The sequence below is a fragment of the Leuresthes tenuis genome, unplaced genomic scaffold (genome assembly GCF_036924035.1).
Source record: "Leuresthes tenuis unplaced genomic scaffold, fLeuTen1.0.hap1 SCAF_16, whole genome shotgun sequence".
Taxonomy (NCBI): domain Eukaryota; kingdom Metazoa; phylum Chordata; class Actinopteri; order Atheriniformes; family Atherinopsidae; genus Leuresthes; species Leuresthes tenuis.
The window spans coordinates 9,535,042-9,553,178 of NW_027325370.1; the positions used below are offsets into that span (position 1 = coordinate 9,535,042).

General features: G+C 41.8%; 1 protein-coding gene across 2 annotated transcripts; it reads right to left on the reverse strand.

Moving 5' to 3' along the window:
• Positions 1-4,222: 4,222 nt before the first annotated feature.
• On the reverse strand, positions 4,223-6,154 carry her9 (hairy-related 9). 2 transcript variants are annotated; one of them, XM_072367330.1, is made up of 4 exons: positions 5,837-6,154; positions 5,560-5,655; positions 5,362-5,449; positions 4,223-5,249 (listed from the first exon to the last, which is right to left on the reverse strand). In XM_072367330.1, exons 1-4 carry the CDS (start codon positions 5,942-5,944, stop codon positions 4,669-4,671), a joined length of 873 nt encoding a protein of 290 aa, XP_072223431.1. In that variant the 5' UTR covers positions 5,945-6,154; the 3' UTR covers positions 4,223-4,668. The 2 variants fall into 2 exon arrangements, with proteins under 2 accessions (XP_072223431.1, XP_072223430.1); XM_072367329.1 differs by having other exon boundaries at positions 4,223-5,252.
• Positions 6,155-18,137: the final 11,983 nt, after the last annotated feature.

The window sequence follows — 18,137 nt, forward strand, 5'->3', positions numbered from 1 at the left end:
ATACATTACCACATAAAGTAATCTCGGGAGGTTTCATACACTAGGTGGAGATATTGAGTCATCAACTTCAATCGATTTTTTACTTGGAATTTTGATTGCAATTCTCCGCTTAGATCAGCCACAACAAACAACATGATACCACACGGTTGTGACGTTTTTCATTATTACACTTACCTGTATTGTAGCTGGACTGCAATAGAATCTTAATATGTTCGTTTGCCCATAGACTGAGTAACTTGCTATCTCTAAAAACGACCAGAATATGTATTTGTTAAACAGAGCATTAACCAAGTTAACAAATTTGCCTCAAAGAGACTCACAGAACACAGCCCATATACCCTTAGAAACTGGATAAAGGATAAAAATGTATTTCAATAAAGGATTTTGTAAAAATGTATCATTTTGAAATCTTTTACATTCAACATTTCTGAAGGGGTTGGGGTACTACAACAGCTGACAAAGCTGAAGGGGGATGACAGGGATGGTTCCGCTATCATTTTTTAAAAAGTCCACATTTGAAGACATTGCTCCTCCAAGGCCGCATCGGTGTCAGCGGGGTGACCGTAACTCTGTCAGAGGACCATTAACTTTCTCCTGTGGAATTTGCATCAGTGGCAAAGGCTGTAAACCACAGGCCTGATGCCATGAAACTGAAGAAGCTGCTGAAAAGCCAAACCTGGCTTCAGACACGCTCTGTAGACAAGCGGCGAGGATCAACGAAGACCTCGCGGCACCCGGACCTTGTGATATTTGATCAGGCTTGACACGTCTGCCCACCCTAACCTCCACCGTCTGCACACACCCGACAACTCACACCCAGCCCCGGGATAAGTGGTCCACAGCTATAAATACAAAAACAGGATGGAAGCCTGGTGAGAGCCAAAAAAGAGCAGGCAAAGGGAAGAGGAAGGTGTGTATGACTAAAACATAGAAAATAAACACCTGTTAATAAGGTGTCAGAGTCAGTGAGGTCACTGTAAAATTGTCAGCTGGGCATCTAATTTACCCTTTAAGACCCTTCAAAACTAAAACCTGCAAATGTTTCTAATACTTTCCTAAGTTTCAGCACCTTTTTTTTTTTACCATGTCCCCAATTTTCTAAATCCGTCTGTCTCTTGTGCTGACCCACCTCTCCCTATCACCCTCTCTGATTCTCAAGAAAACAGGTGCTCGGAGGAGTATCCACACACACACTTCATGCCTGGGGCCTTCTCCAACCCCGCCTTTCCCCTTCCACAACCTGCGGCCAAAGCATGCAGAGCATTTCCCTCTGTCCAAGTAGCTGCAGCGTCTTCAATTTTAAGCGCAAATATAGCCTGTCATTCCTGTGCATGTCGGAGCTGGAGATCCCAAACAATCCACGGACACAGTCCATACCGTGGCCAGTATTCCTGCATTCAGCCTTTAATCAGTGAGCAGGAACTAACCAAGGAAATTCCCTTCTCTTTCATTCAGCGAAAACAATCTTGGTGCTTTGTGGCCAATGGTCGCCTATACAGGTTTAAACATTTAAGAAGGCGTTAAAGTGACCTCCTCCTAAAGGTTAGTTCATAAAAGACCACACTGGGGCACAAACAGCTGTTGGCTCGGTCAGTTTCCTTTCTCCCCTGTAAATGAAAGTGTATTCATAATCCTTTGGTATGGTGTTGATATTCTATCAAATTTCACAAATTTCATCACACATGTGTTACAACGATGTATTTATTTGTTCACACTTGACCTACTGTTGGGAGCAGTTGCTGTCCTCATCGAGAACCAATGTGGAGGTTCGAGTTGCAGCACCTGCATGTGTGAGGGGCGAAGCACCCACTGAAACTACCTGCTGTAGAAAATGCATACAACAAGCATCAAGTGCCGCCTAAACAGGGCCTAATGCAACAATGGCCATTGTGGAATTGGAGGGAGACGTGATGTTAAAAGTTTGGCGGCAACGTTGTGCGCGCGTTCCTCCATTCAATCGCTAATGAGAATGATAATTTGTGGCTCCTCTGATGACCCCGACCCCCTTCAATGGTGACTTCTCCCGAGGGACGCGATTGCGGAGATCCCCAAGGGACATCCAGACCTCTGTAGGAATGCTTTTTATCACTATAGAGGCATTCCCGCCTTTTTCGGTTTTATATAGTGGTTAATAAACCATAAGTTGCCTCTACACTCTGCTGGACTGGTTGTTCAGAGTGTTGAAAGGTGGGAAACTGCACTTCAGCACTACTTAAAGATTTAAGTAGCTCATATCTGGATGGCGTTGTTTCATTCCATAGAATTTGTTGTTGTTTTTTTACTTTAGGCTGAAAAACCTCTCAAATTTGACAAAACACAAACTGTCAGAATTGCATTCCTTTTTCTTATTTTTCACATTTCCCAACACACGTCTGCAGAACAGACGCAGGAGGTTTCACGTTTGCAGATTACTACAGCTTGTTGCCATGAAAACACAATAACCTCTCTTAGGAGTGCGTATACTGCTGAATCCAAATCTCCCTCGATCCTTCGTGTTTACATCGGACCAGGCGCCCTTCTTGGCGTCCACGCGTTTGTGTGTTCGCCTCCTCACCTCCGCAGAGCGGCTGCACGACCCGGCCTGCCAGCGGGGATTTACTGACTGGCGCTGTGCCCGGCCGCAGGCAGACTAGTTCGCTCAGTTCTCACGACCTCAGCTTCACAAAGGCATCTCTGAACTATTAATTCAGACACGAAGGCAGTAGGAACAACCGCAGAACCCACACAGGCTGCCAACTTGTGTTTCAGTTAGCCTCCGCGCAGAAGGAAGCTGCTGAAGCATCGCAGACAGCCGAGTTTCAGTATGCAATTTACTGGCGGTGTCATCTGCAGGGCACTGGCACTCTGGAGGGTGAAAGTGAGAACGCAAGTACACGATTTAACAAGGAGCCCCAACTGTAAAAGGAAGATTAATACCAGGAGTTGTATCAGTGAAAAACACTCGTTACCAGTCACGTACGCATTTGAGTCTGTCATTGAAACAGAAAATAAATAATACGTTTTAAAGGATTGTTTAAAAACTGATGACTTTACTTGTACGTCTTCACTGTGTCCCTAAAGCTGAATTAATTGTCTACCACATTCTTCATAAGCTCTAACAGACATGGATATCTAAAATATCTGAATGCAGGGCCTCCCATAGAGAGATTCCTGGTACCGATGCTTTAAGTTTGGAGCCTAAATATATTGAACTATAGAAATCACAGAGAGTGTTTATCTAGAATGTGCTGGTGGCTGTGACTCAAACACTCTCAGCCAGTCTTTCTGAAGGCCTGTGCCAGCCATGCGCACCTTAGGCGCGCCGGTGCAGTATTAAATGTTAAAGGGTTTTGACCACCGGTCTCCAGGCTGTAACCTTATCCCGAGTACAGGGGCCTGTGGCTGACGCACGGCTGCCTGACACAGAAACACAGCCGTCAGTTCCGTCCCCACTAACGGGGGGGAGATAGGTTTACACTCAGATATAAACAAAAAATGGGTAAGCGGAGGAGACCTTTAGCATAATGTGTTTAGAGCCGTGAGGAAGAGACACCTAAACAGGTTTAAAGCCATATACTAAACAGTTTCAGTCTCTAAGAGTGAGTGTGAGTGAGTGTGTGTGCAGTCGTGTGTGAGGGAGATTTAAGTTTGAATTAAGTTTCAGATCTTCCAAAAGATGCAACAGGTTTATCTGCCCCGACGTTTTTTTCTTTTTAACTGATCTCCGAAAGAAAAGTCTAAGTTCCCTCGTTCCCTCCTCTGTGGAGGTGTAGGCCCACTGGGAGTGGAATTGAACAATTGATGCACAAAAGAAAGCGAGGATCCTTCCATATTCTCCTTTCACTGAGGCAATCTGTTAGTGACATTAACCCCTGAGCGCATTTCCCAGGCTCATGAATAGGGTTTAAGACTTCTTAAAGCTCCCGCTGCATACAGGATGAGACCCCTTTCAAACTTTTAATTACCTTTATAGCAATAGAAAAATACACCCCCATTGTCCCAAGGACCATTCTCCAAAAAAGGCCCAGATGTAAGGAGCTCCCGCCAAACTGGTGACAAGGTGCCCACTTGAAACACAAGGCAGGAGCTTAAAATGGGATGATGATCGATATGTTGCATCTTTGTGGTTTTATCTTCAATTTGTCTGTGACTTTTACGCATTCATTTTTTACGCACTAGGTTAAAAAAAAGGAAAAACACAGAGATAGCAAGTACATGGCAGAAAGAGACTGTAGACGAGACATGAATTTCAGAAATCTCATTTATTAAAACAATGGGTTACCACCCAACTTCAGCTTTTTCCTTTCAACACAAAATTCAGAATATAAAACACAGCTTTGGTATAACAATCGATAACACCTCTGTACAAAACTAAACCTTTTCATAAAAAGTACTTCATAACAAAAGTTTCCTATTAATCTTCCATCTGCATCTTTACCATCGACATCCAAATGTTGGAATCAACAATAAATTAATAAAAGAAAGTGGGGTGGCAGTGCCGTTTAAGGCAGCCCAGTTCCATAAAACGAAACATTGAAAACTACTGGGGGTATAAAGTGGTTAGAGTTACCATCCCGTAGCGGAAAAGTCACAGGTTGAACTCCCGCAACATTTGTGTGTGCTGTCAGTTAAAGTCTAAACTGACAAAGTAATGCAAACTGGTTTCACATGAGTGTCTGGTTCTTGAAGCTACCAAGGCCGCCACACTGGCTCGCTGCTCTCGGGGCCAGTGCTCACCCCCACGGGGCTAACTGCCTGGGACCCCCCGGAGAAGGAAGTCATGCCATGGACAGGAGATGCTGCAGTCGGTGCTGAACTGCCGTGTACCGGACTGGCGTTAACTGCAACAGGCAACCCTGCATTTGCGTAAAGAGGGATGACAGGAGCCGTGGCTGAGGCAAAGGCTGGGTTTGGGATCAAAAAAGCGAACTGTCCGTCGCTCGCGGGCACCAGCTGAAAACCACCAAAGACTTTAGGTGAGACGGCCTCTGCAGGACTAAGTTTGGAGCTCATAGCAGCAGCACTGATGGGCAGAGTGGATGGGAGCTGCACATGGAGAGGCTGAGCCAGGTGCGTCTGCTGGGACGGGGCCTGCTGCGGGTAGTTCATGGACATCATCTGGCTCATACAGCTGGACAGGTGGTTGAGAAGCCTCGACCTCACCTCCGTGTTCACCCCTTCTGAGGTAGATAGGAAGCGGGTGACCTCGTTCATGCACTCGTTGAATCCGGCTCTGTATTTGCTCAGAACCGTGGCATCAGCTGAGAGCGCTGCTGGCAGAGAGAAAGAAGGCGGGACATTAGTGACGTTTTTATGGATTATCTGGCAAGGTTTTAGTTTCATTAAAACTTCGGACTCACTTGTGTGATTAAATTAACTTACCGCTCATCTGTACGCGCTGCAGGTTCCTCAGATGTTTCACCGTCATCTCCAGGATGTCTGCTTTTTCCAGCTTGGAGTGTCTGGAGCTCTGCAGGAAACAACGTGAAAAGTTTGAGTCCACATGCAGGCAGGCACGTCTGATGCGAAATGACCGCTTACGAAGGGTAGAGACGTGAGAGAACATATTTCTCCACTTACATCTTTCTTGAGTGCGTCCAAGATGAGAGTCTTGAGCTGCCCTAGACTTTCGTTTATTCTCGCTCTCCGGCGTTTTTCCATGATGGGTTTGGACGACTGCAACAATAAACAAATGAAACAATTGCACGTCAATATTTTGTTTGCAAACCACATATCTTGATTTTGCACCATGTTATATCATGCCACAAACCCAACTTGTTGACAAAATGAAGCTATTCTAGAGACTTCTGTCTTAATGACATTAAATGCGGCGACTTATGAAGACGAAAAGCCTTACTTTTCTATGCTCGCTGGCATTTTTCGGTTTGTCCGGTGTATGCGATCCGTTTGCAGGGGCTCCGGCAATAGGAGATGCCGTCTGCTTTTCCATAGTGTCAGCTGGCATTATTGATCAAAACAGGTAAAAGACGTAAAGAAGTAAATCCTCTTTGTGCGGGAAATACAAAATCACTCGGTGCCACTGGAGGACGTATAAGATGCGTCTGACTGTCGTGTCCCAACGATGAGTCTCTGTCGTGCCGCTTGTTATCACTGAGCTGTCATCTGAGCATGGGAGCGTGCGGTGTACCGTGCACAGCTACTCTCCACTTCTGCCGCCGACACACGCCGCTGTGCTACTTATAGACGGCTCGCGTGCTCCCAGTTCGTGTGAAACCCTCTCTGCATTCTTTCCCACACTCGCTTCAGCCAATAGCAGACAGGACTCACCCATTGGGCGCGGGGCAGACCGCTGATTGGACAACACCCCCGCGGGCCGTCAGTCACGCGCTGCTCAATCAGCCCTGCAGGGACAAACAACAAAGCGGAGCGAGCACCAGCGGCCGGGCTGGGCTGTGTGGAGATAAGAGGAGGGAATGCGCTGGATGTTTGCTTCTAACTTTGCTCCTTGCTCGTCAAAAATGCTATAGGACTTCATATGAGTGTGTGTGTTGGCCTACGGGAAGAATGCAGAGTCTGTCCGTTCCGAGCCAAGAAGTCACCCAACTTTGTCAGTGTGTGTTTTTTATTCTGAGACAGATAAGGAACGTTGCGTTTATTACATTCTTTCATGACTTCACGGTAATTATTCATTATAAGAGAGACATTGCACTTTGGCGACAGCCATCAGAGGAGTGCTCATAAAAGTCGACCCCCCCCAAACTTGAAAATACCAATACACTCTTTATCATTTTTGAGACTCCTCTTTCGTCTCCAACTAGAAGACGTCTGTACTGGCACGCGAGGCGGTCCGAAGCAGCACGCACCAAGCCAATGGCATGCGGCCACTTTATGCAAATAAAGCAGCGCGCTCTCTGATTGGCTGTGCGACGAGCTCTGTGTCAATCATCCCAGAGCGGGAGCTGCTCAAAGGGGTGGAGGAGGTGAAGGAGGAAGGGGGGGCACATCTGTCCGCGTGCCATGTGCGCACGGTCTTCGCCGGTCTGCGCTGAGCACGTGCCAAAACTTGTAGATTACAGCTTTCAGAGCTGGGAGCATAAAAAGGTTTATAATCTGGAAACAATACCTTTAATAGAATAGAATAGAATTGACTGCAGTATTCAATAAGAGCCCATGATCCTCTCGCAGCATGTCGTCAATTAAAAATATATTATTGGGAGGGCTTTGCATGTAAAAATATAAACTAATAAAGTCCAAACAACAGGTGTTTTTATCAACACCTCTCAAATGATCTATTTTTAGGAAAAAAATGCACAAGCAGCCGGCCATTCGCCTTCGGTGCAGTCATCATAACACAGACCTTTAAACCAACACGTTGGCATCTTCCCACCAGCGTACTTGCTGGATGCCAGTGAGTGAAGGAGGAGGGCACCATCTAGTGACTCATGTGTGAAAGTCAACCAATTTAAAAGGATGGATCTCTGGTCATTGAATAATCTAAATGTTCAGCACTTTGTCAACTCTGATAGAAACGAATATTTTCATTGCAAACATGCATTGCTGCAGAATAAGGCCTGTTTTTTGTGAATGCTGTACAAGAGCTGTGCTTGGTGTCTCATGGAGGGGCGTGGATACTGTGCTCTGGTTAACCTCATTACCGTCTTATTTCGTGCATTTAATTTGCTTTTATACGAGTCTGTATAATCCTGGGACTTTCGAATTTTGTTTTGTTTTTCAACGCTAGTTATATGAGAACCCAGAATAAGGAACGCGACTCTGGAGTGAGGAAAGGCTGTTAGACATTCTCACTTCCTTGATATGACCACAAGGTGGCACATCCCTGTCCACGCGACTAAAACTTGTAAAGGAGCAGTGACAGTAAATGCCAAGAAAAAGCAAGCTTTATAATTCACTTCATATATATGCTATTAATGTATGATCATGTATAAAGGATATGAACTGTGAGTTAGAAAAATTATGTGAAGAATTCTTTATAAAAACAAATGTTATTTAGATACGTAATACTTAATACAATATTTTGAAACACGTCTGTAAAGATGATTGGGAATCCCACAAAGGCTGTGTTGGGAGTCAGAAAGCTCAGAACTGTCAGTAACAGAACAAATGTAGAACATTTTGAAGCCAGAAATATGAAAATGGAGACTGAAATCTTGTGAGCAGCTGAAATCATCCCAGTGTACCAAGCAAGAATGGGGAGGTGGTTTCAAATCTAAAGCAATTTATCGTCTCTGTTCCGACATAGTTACTTTTCAGGTTTAAATGATTTGGTTTTATGTTGCTGGGATTTAACTTGTATAAACGTGAATCAAGGTTGTTTTTAAGGATAAAAATTAGGATCTGAAGCGGATGAAATCAGTCTGAAAACACAAACACAGCAGTTGTTGGTCACTCTTAAATCTACAATCACGACACAGATTAAAAATTGCAACAGCAGATTTTTGTGTTAAGTCGGCGGGCCTCATGCAACAATAGAAACATCACAGATTCCAAGGAGGTGAAGAAGTCATAGCAATCCTCAAACTAATGACAAAGCCTGTGATCCTCTCTTGGTCAGTAGTGTATTGCAACAAGCCAGAAGTAATAAAACGTCACTAAGCCTTGCATCAGTCCAGTCTCTGGTGGAGTAAAAGTCATTGTTCAGTAGCTCATGTCCCCCATGGGTGAGCTCTGCTAGGGCATCCTGGACACTTGTTTACCCAGGATCCTGAGTCTTAAGGGCCAGCTGTGTGTGCTTGGGTTCACATTCCTTTTATTTGCTTTTGGATCGACCCAAATGAAGCAGAGCTAATTCTACCCATTGCCACAGAGATTATACAACTGCTCCCTGCAGCAGTGGGGTTAATGGGTTTTTGATTTAGTAATTCTGTGTAGGTGGAGGAGCACCTGTTGAACCTGATCTGAAGTCGAAACAAGTCTAACAACTCAAAGTATTTCCAACCCTCAATAATTCCCCCTCTTCACTCTTGCTTTTCAAAGTTATGGACCCAGAAAACAAAGACGAGACGAATTCCCATTCAACTGAAAGGAACTTTTTATGTGACTCCGTCATAAAAGCATCATTAAAGCTGATGCCGACATCGCTGGGCCAAGGAATGTGGAGAACAGAAACTGCTGATGATCAACATTCACTAGACAAGAGCCAGAAGTACTTGCTTTTGACTTGGCTTTATGAGGCAGAGGTCTGCAGTAGGAGATGTCGGGGGAGATGAAAGTGTCCCAAAAGAGGGAGAAGCTGTGTTTGCAGATTTAGCAGAGTTCAGTCGTCTGTTGTCCACATTCTCTCAGAGCTCAGCGGCTCCTTTTGACTGCAGCCTGCTTAATTTGTTGTTGTACAATGAGTCTGTGCACTTCTCCAAATCCATGTGCAGAATGCAGACGGAGAGTCAATTATATCTGTATTAACTGGTGTTGGCTGGGCAATCCCTTTATACACACTCCCAAATCAAGTGCTATAGGAGATGTATTTACAACAATGAATCCCCAACACTGAGAGGTTACAATGCTTGTTTGGGTGGCTTTTGATTTGTTTTGGTTTCTGCAGCTATTTCTGAGAGGAAACACAGAAAAGTAACAAAACAGGATGCCGCTAAACCGGTGGAATCATCACGTTGGTCAACAGTAGCAGAACAGTTTATTTTGTGTGAAACAAATTAAATTAATTCAAATGTTGCACTTTGCTTGAGTATTTTTCCATTTTGTGCTCTTACATTTCTACATTTCATTGGAAAATACTGGGATTTTTCCGTATTCGCTGAGAGCTTTATTCATTTGCTATTAAATGTATCAGCATAGATGTGTAAAATTAGCTTTACTTTAACCAACTGCATACCTGAGTGCACCCTGTTCTAAGCTTGAAATGTATGGTAGTCTGGAGTAGCTCTTGTCTCAGTCTGCTTCTCCTGAGCAGTTTTAAGCACATAATAATATATTCTCTCTTTTTGATATTTGGCGCTCAATACATTCATCCGTTAAGCCTTTTCTTGCACCATTTTATCATGTTTCCAATAAGGTTTTTATGGGTCATGTGTCCTAAACTAATGCCATGATGCCATAAATGCCTCTTATGTTTTTAATTGTATAACTCCACCCGTTTTGTATTGCTTTTTATTTTATTGCTTAAAATATCATATTTGTAGCAGATAAAACGAAGAACCAAGCTTACGTTCCAGCCACAGAAAGGTCTTGATAAAAGTATAATGCTCACATAAGTACCCTGATGAAAAATGATTGGCCTAAGTATATTAAATTTTAGCATACTTGACTGTACTTGCAGGCAAACTAATCATTATATTTTACTTTAAATATTATGATACAAAGTGTGGTAATAACTAGTAAACTTGAAAATAACTATTTTGGAACAACTAGCTTTGTGCTAATCTATTTTATTCATAATTAAATTGTAAAAAAGTAGAATATGAAATGTATTTATTGTACGTTTGTGTGCTGAAGTAGAAGAACTTAAACTATACTTATTACACTGCATATGATTTTATATGTATATTGTACTAATTTAAATGCTAAAGTTGCTTTGTTTTATATGTAAACTGATTTGATCCCACTGATATGTTCCTACTCTATTACGAGTATGCTCAGTCATACTTTTCTATCAGTGAAAATAAGTAATTGATAATAACTTACTAATATACTTTGCTATTGCTTTATGGGTTTCAAAGTGTGAAAAGAGCACCTAAAATTATGCTACAAATGTAATTTCAAATATACTGAATCTTTGGGGTGTTACAACATATATCTAAGAAATACGCTTTCAGAGCTCTTATACAGTAATACATTTCAATTTAAAGGAATATATGAAACTGTATTTAACTAAACATCAAATAGATATACTTTGCAATAAAGTATATTTTTGAATTATTCTAAAGTGTGGGAAAAGCGTTCAATGCATACTTCTGTTACACTTCCAGATACTTTTTTGTTAGTACACTGGCAACATACTGTTGAATATATCTGAAATACAATAAAGTATATTTATTTTTCACCTGGGTATTTTATCTTTACTGAGTATATTTTTGCCAGTAATACTCAAGCCTTATGCAGCTTTTGCTATGTAAGACTTAAAATTGGGATGTTGCATCCTTTAAATGCAATGTTTACTTAAATAAATGATCTGAATACATCCTCTGCCAGTGGTGGCGCTTCATGACAATCTGGAGACAATCATTTGATGATCTGTCTCCAAAGTAGAGATGACAGCAGGACTTCAAAGGTCCTGTTAGTACCAGTTAGTGCTGTGAAGTTTCTGAGTAAAGTAAAGCCAGAACCCTGACACCAGCAGATCTAATCTCCCAAGTGAAAGGACTCCTGCAGCTCCTGCATCCACCTCTCACTCTGATGAGAGGGATTTGCAGAATCTTCAAAAACATAAGCACGATGGTTCATTGTGGTGTATGATTAAGTAAATGCTGAAGAATTAAGGTTAACACGTCCCTGTGTGAAAATATGAGCCCTTTCCCTCACAGATGTTGGCAAATGATCTGAGAGAGCTTTCTCCTCCCAAAGTGAGATATTTCATGTGCTTTGTTGCTAGGGATTTCACAAATCTGGGAGTGGCTAGAAACATAAAGTTTTTTTTAGTTTTTTTTTCTTCACTCCCATTATTTGAGGAGGTATTAAAACAGCTATTTCCCTGTTCAGCCACTCTGTGTTTGATGTATTACCAAGACAGCGGGGTGCTTTATAAGAAGTCAGCATCTGAATAAATGAATATGAAACTGGGAATATTTCTCATGGCCTTACAGGGGTGTGTGCATTCAGTGAAAGGCTTCAAAGCGACGTGTTTGCACCACAAACGTGAGGGAGAGTGGTATTTTTTCACGGACTTTCATTTTATTATTCCTTAATCTCATTACTTCCATAGCTGTTTTCATACCTGCAGGGGGAAAAAAATCCTGTGATCAATTATATTTGCCTCACTTTTCAGGCGGCTTGTTGTCATTTTGCCATCTGCAGACCAGCATGTCCAGTACAATGTGGTGTATTCACTGAGCCTCTGTGGCTTTCTGAACAGAGAGAGACCCTTTTCTCCTGCTTCTCGCCCCAATTCAGGGCTTTCTTCTCCCTTTTAAGTGGGCTGTTGATGAGGTTAGTCTAATCAGATTAAGTCAACTCACATTGGTCTCTGCAGTTTGTTTTCCTTCCAAAGGCGTCCTGACATCTCCTATACTTTTCCTTTATCCTCTTCTTTGCACTTTTCATCCAGACCTCCAGCCAAAAAAAGCCTTTCAGAAGACGTCCGAATGGACTCTTTTATAAACAGCAGTTCCCCAATGATATAGGTTATTTAGAATGGGTCACTAGACAGCAATACATGGGAAAGGGCTTTAAAGTTGTGCAGTGACGCATTTGGGCATTTTCACTGGTGTCTGCTTGAATGCCAGAGATTAGGTAAACACAAAGCACTAAATCGAATTTTGGAAATGACTGGAACCTTTCATTTGATTCCTAAATAAATGTTTGAGGGATGTTTTGTAAACTACAAGCCTAATGCAATCTCCACTTTTATTTACAAAGTACGTCTTTCATGGCTCACGTGTTAAATAGTTTTTAAGTGAAATAAGTAACATTTATTTATTAGATTTCTCTAGATTTGATGGCTATAATCAGTGGATATCGACATTAGCTTGTGATGTCAGCATTATGGTTTCTCTTGAAGAAAGTCCCCTAATGACAGTACATCTCTTTTCTAGGAGTTTGAAATTGCCTTTTCGGTGTAAACTCTCTCAGTATTATGAATTCTGTTGAGCATAACTGATACAGGAAGACTGGTGAGGCAATCACTGATTTTGTGTGTCTAGATAGAGATCTCCAAATAGTTCATTTTAAAACTGATTTTGATATTTTGAGGTAAAAGTTTGTAAAGTTTTTGATTCCATTGTGAAATCTTTTTTCCTCAAATTCACTTTGACTGATATGCACCGTTTCTCAGTTAAGTATACACCCCCACTTGTATCTGATCTCTGATGTTGTCATCGGCAGAGTGCTGAAACTTGATTCCCCCGCTAATAACAGGCTTACAAAGACAATGAGCACAATGAGTACAGAGGAGGTCTTTTCAGATGACTTCAGAGCCCCCCCTTAGAAAAGACATGGCAGCCCACTGACTGAATGGGGGCTGCAGAACCATTTCAAGCTAATGGATCTGAGAGACTGTCCACATAATTACATTACAGCATTTCAGCAGGCCTTTGAGCTCCACCCTTACAGCTCAGGCACACCACAGCACTTCATTCATGGTTCCACAGTGGAATGTGCTATGACAGATATGGCCCTTTTGGGCACTCTGAACAAGGTTGAACTCCATGGGACTGGCAATCCCCTCATCCCTCTGCATACAAGGGCCTAGATTAAAAAAAAGAGTGGCTATTAAAAGACAAAGGATCAAACATGGAGGGTGAAGAACATGAAAATTTGATTCAGAGTCAAAGATAATGCTGCTCGAGTGCAACAGTGTGAGCATTTTTTCTGTCAGTTTATTATTCTTACTGGCTTTCACACAACATACAACAGATTTAGCAGTTTGTGGTAAAAGAAAGTTCAATGACATAAAGGCTACAAAAAGTGCTTTGGATGCTTTAGCCCTGGTTTTGCATAGTTCTTTTAACTTTGTAATGAGCCACAAACATTGGTGCTGTGTCATTTTTGTCTCTTCTTTTGCTAAAATCCTATCTTTCTTCTTTAAATGTTCATTGTTGATTGAAACATCTTTAACTATCATGTAACTGTCAAAGCCACAGGTTAAAATCATGGCAAACAGTTTTCTTTATCAAAGTTTCTTTCTACCAAATGTAAGTGTGATTAGAAACAACACAAAAACACTGAGAAAAATGAGGCAGAAAATGTCCTTTTTTCACTCTTTTGGTGTAAATTGAGCTTGTGTCTAATCCATTCCACCCAAACCAAATGGACCTAAAAGGAGAACAGGATTTTTCAAAGGCTGTGGTGAATAAGTCAAACAGACAAACACAATGTCGAAAAGGGAGCATTTGTTACTGCATTAACATACTGGCTCCACAGTCAGTTGGATTTATAAAGGGCCCATCCAAACCTTCACAGGCAAAATTATTCAAATTTAGACTGATGTCTTCTCAATTTGAGACCAAAAAGCGTAATTTTCTACACAAAAGTCACAGTCAATCTATGCCTACAGAAGATGTGGAAAATCCCTCAAACTAATATAAGACAAAGCAGCACTTTTGGGATTTACCCTCTTGATTTTATACCATATCAAAGGTGCCATTGATCTTTTTGTTCAGTTTTGTTGGTCATAGAATTGCTTTGCCCGGTCGCTCTTCTTCACAAAAATGACTCCTTTTATGCAGGAGCAAAATCAATGCAAATGAATCCTTTATTCAATTCCCTGTGAATAATTTCAGTCTTTGCACTTTTGTCTGGAGCCCGTGAGCTAAACAAAATCATAAGAAAGGTGGAGAATGTGAACGTTTATTGGCCAGTGGAAAAGGGAGATGACCCCGCTCATGGGTGACAAAGACTCCTTTATGGAGATGGTTTGAAGCCATGAAACAGGGGTATTCCACTCTGACTGACCAGCACCACAGGAGATCTGACATGTGCGAAGATGGTGCCCCAGTTAAAACAAGTCTTTTTACGCATGTAAAGGAGGTTAGAGAATCAAAAAGAGACATAATCTTTGTCTGTCCTTGAACGCGGCCACTGAGCGTCTAGTGACAGGTCGGCCGGTTACAAGTGGCTGTGTGGCCATGACTATGACACTCATAGATTTATCATCTCTTTATTGTCAACCGCGGGATATAAAAAAAAAGAAGAATTTGATCTAGTTTTGTTATTTAGTATCAAGAGGCCCATGTGTTTATTTCCTTATGCCTTGATTATTGTAATCTTGGGACAACTTGCTTTGACATGTTTTTGCAGATTTTAGAGTCCTTAACTTATGTATTATATGTGAAAAATGTGAAAAAAACTGAATTCTTGAGCTTATAAACAAAAAGAATTTTATAAAAAAATTCTTAGAGGTATATTTTTTCAGTTCGTTGCAGGGTTAATTAAAAGGTGTTGAAGCCTTGACTATATCAGGTTGATCTTGACTTAAAATTTCATTTTACAAAACTGCTTTTGTTACCACTGGCACAATTTTTCTTTGCTGATGAAAGGACGGAAACTGCTGTGAAAGCAAAAGATGCTTTATAAAGGGCTGATGTTGATGTTGTACCAATCCTTGACTTGATCCTTAGTGTCATAGTTTTCTCTCTGAGACTAAGCTCAGCGCATTCCTTCACAAGGTCAGACGTAGACCAAAGGAGTAGTTTTCAAGTCCTAATAAAAAATGGTGTGTTGGTTATTGCTAAAATCATCCATATCTAACAATAACCTGCATTCCAAAAGGCTGAAAAGTCAGTCAAAGGCTTATGGCACTTCCATGTTTGTGGTCACCTCCAACATCATCCCAATATCAAAGTCTCCACTGAACCCTAAACACCACCACCCTTCCTTTTCACTGTGATGTGGAGATTCATACACTTCACAGAGAGTACCCTCCCTTTAACTTTTATTTTGGGCCAAACACTGCAGAGGAGACGATTTGTATCTTTGAAAACACATGTATCAATCAGATCAAACGCTCAGGAAACAAAAGTGCAGGCTGGCAGCATCAGACAAACACTCCTATTAGTCACTGCTCTCTCTTGTTTTACGTTGCAGATGAAGGAGGGCTTGTTTACCCAAGAATATCTCACACACTGTAAAGGCAAAGAGAACCTACCGCCTGGCTCTTTCAACAGCAACAAGTGGAGTACTGTGTGGTCAGTTACAATAAACACAGATCAAAGAGCACAAAATGGACTTCTGTTTCATAATGCACCATGTGCCACAACCTTTTTACTTGCGAGGCCCTCACACTCGATCTTCCCACACTAATATACAAACTCACCATTAATAGGGTCTGAAAAGTGTGATTTTCAGCTCTCGCTCTTGTGTCCCTCTCCCTTGTCCCATCCCCAGCCCCCTGCATGGTACTGACCCAGCCAGCAGACCCCCCCAGCCCCCTCTGTGGCCTCCTCCAACCCTGGGAAGAAGAGGCCCATGTAGGAGCTAAAACTGGGGCTCATTAGCAGCGCCCACCTGGAGGCTTGATGGGGGTTAACAGGGGACCAAGGGGGTCAAGGCCTTGATCTGTTGGCTGTGAGCAGGGTTGTGGCACACAGCAGGGACTGTTGCAGCATGGTGCTGTACAGTACAGAGCACCATCAAACAAACAGTGCTCCAACGGTCAGTTTAATCTATGTAATTGTTCCTTTGGCAAAGATACGCCTCTCTCTGTCTAGCTCCCTTTCAACTCGTAAAAGTCAGACATTCATGTAATAATTGTTTGTCTTGATGGTATCACCACAGTGCAAACAGTGTGTAAAACAATTATGGAGACAAGAGTGTTTTGTGTTCTTTGAAGTCTAAACACCGTATGCAAATTCAGAATGTCATTAGCGACACAGTGCTGACTTTCTCTCATCACTCGAACCAGCAAATCTTAGCCTTGTTTGAGGGGCGTTGTTTGCAGTGAATGAGCATTTATCCCATCAGATGTGGGTTTGGAAGGCTGATGTTTAGTTATGTTTGTGGGTCTAAGTGTTTGTATTAGGATGGTGTGAGCCCCTGTGGTCAGTCATCCCCCATCTACAGAGAAACAAAGAGACTGCATGGAGGGAACAGCAAGTCTCCTGAGTCATGTGGCTACGGTCACGAAGACTGCATCCAAAGGAGTCATGCTGTTTGACAACACAGCATCGAAAGAAGATTGCAGTACTTTGTAAATGTTTTGCACAAAGAAAAAAGTGAAAATGTTTTGAGAAATATTGTCAGAAATGATTCTTATTGATAAAATTACTTTACATGTATTTGAGTAAAACTAAGTCACATTGATATTTGGTTTGAGCTTCCCTTTAAAACAGCACCAGTACCAGCCCAACACAGCTCGTTCCTGCATCTTCTCTCAGTTCTGTACAATGATACTGGTGATCAAGGTTGTGTTCAGGACTCTTTATTCCTCTTATAAGTCAAGAAAGTTTGTCATGGCTGTAATTTTGGGGTCAGAATTTGGGACCAATTAGATTTATTTTATTGAGTATTAGACAAAATTCATAATATAATTATAATTTTGGTGTTTGGATCATCTAACCTGAATTATCATTATTTCAATAATGTCAGTGTTGTCATTTTATTGACAAAAGAAAAAAAGAGTGCAGTGGTATCTAAGTTCCAAATATTTATGGTCTATCTTATCATTTTGTGACGGGTTTACAAGAAAGTAAACACGTACCAGAACAGAATATCCTCTAACTGCACACAGACAGCACAGTTTCATGGTAGTTTGTGAAAAAGTCTGTTGATTCAGTTTCTTTGTCTGTATCTTTCTCTTTTGAGAGAGAGGTGGTAGCTGAGGTGGATAGCTCAAATGGTTGGTATACATGGGCCATCCACCCAGCTAGCTGAACTGGTTAAGCGGGGGTTCCATGCATGGAAGCTGGAGATTCTGGTCATGCCAGGCCAGGGTTTGAGTCTGTGCCCCTTTTACTTTTTCTTGTCGAGTCTTTACTGTCAAAGGCAACTGGAACCCACAAAATCTTAAAAACAGGAACACTTAAGTGTCACACTTAAGAGTCTGGAGGGGTGAGGGTGGAATAGTAGAAGTGACTTACACCCAGGAGAACTGGGCTTACATAATCTAAAGAACCATCTATGTTTTCACCACATTTCATTCTGTTTTTACACTTTCAACTGAGATTCTTGTCTGTGCTTTTGCTCAATGTTTGATTAGATAACAAATTAAAAAATACTTGGTTAAGGTTTGAAAAAACCCGGCTTAGCTTAAAATACACTCTATGGTCTTTCATATATTAGGGCTCTTATACACCAAACCGACATCAATAACCAGCAGCATTGAAACAGCCCAATGCTGGGTTTTTCTAGTGCATGGACAAAAAAAATATATATGCAACTCGAACATACCTCAAAGACCATGTTGAGCTGCCAGGATGTACCATCTGTGCCTGTGAGGCACATAACTCTCCATCACAGAAGTGGGCAGTGGGTGAGTTATGTGTTCAATAAGAGAGGACCACATAGATAAAAGTGTAATTGAAGCAGTGTTTGCTTATTATCACACCATAGTCGTTTGGTCAACAGAGCCTTTT

Bases quoted from the DNA above. Each gene is read 5' to 3' on its own strand.
- her9 (XM_072367329.1), bottom strand. From the start codon at position 5,944: ATGCCAGCTGACACTATGGAAAAGCAGACGGCATCTCCTATTGCCGGA. The intron at 5,656-5,836 runs GTAAGGCTTTTC...TTATTGTTGCAG, and splicing joins ATGCCAGCGAGCATAGAAAA to TCGTCCAAACCCATCATGGA. The intron at 5,450-5,559 runs GTAAGTGGAGAA...TGTTTCCTGCAG, and splicing joins TGGACGCACTCAAGAAAGAT to AGCTCCAGACACTCCAAGCT.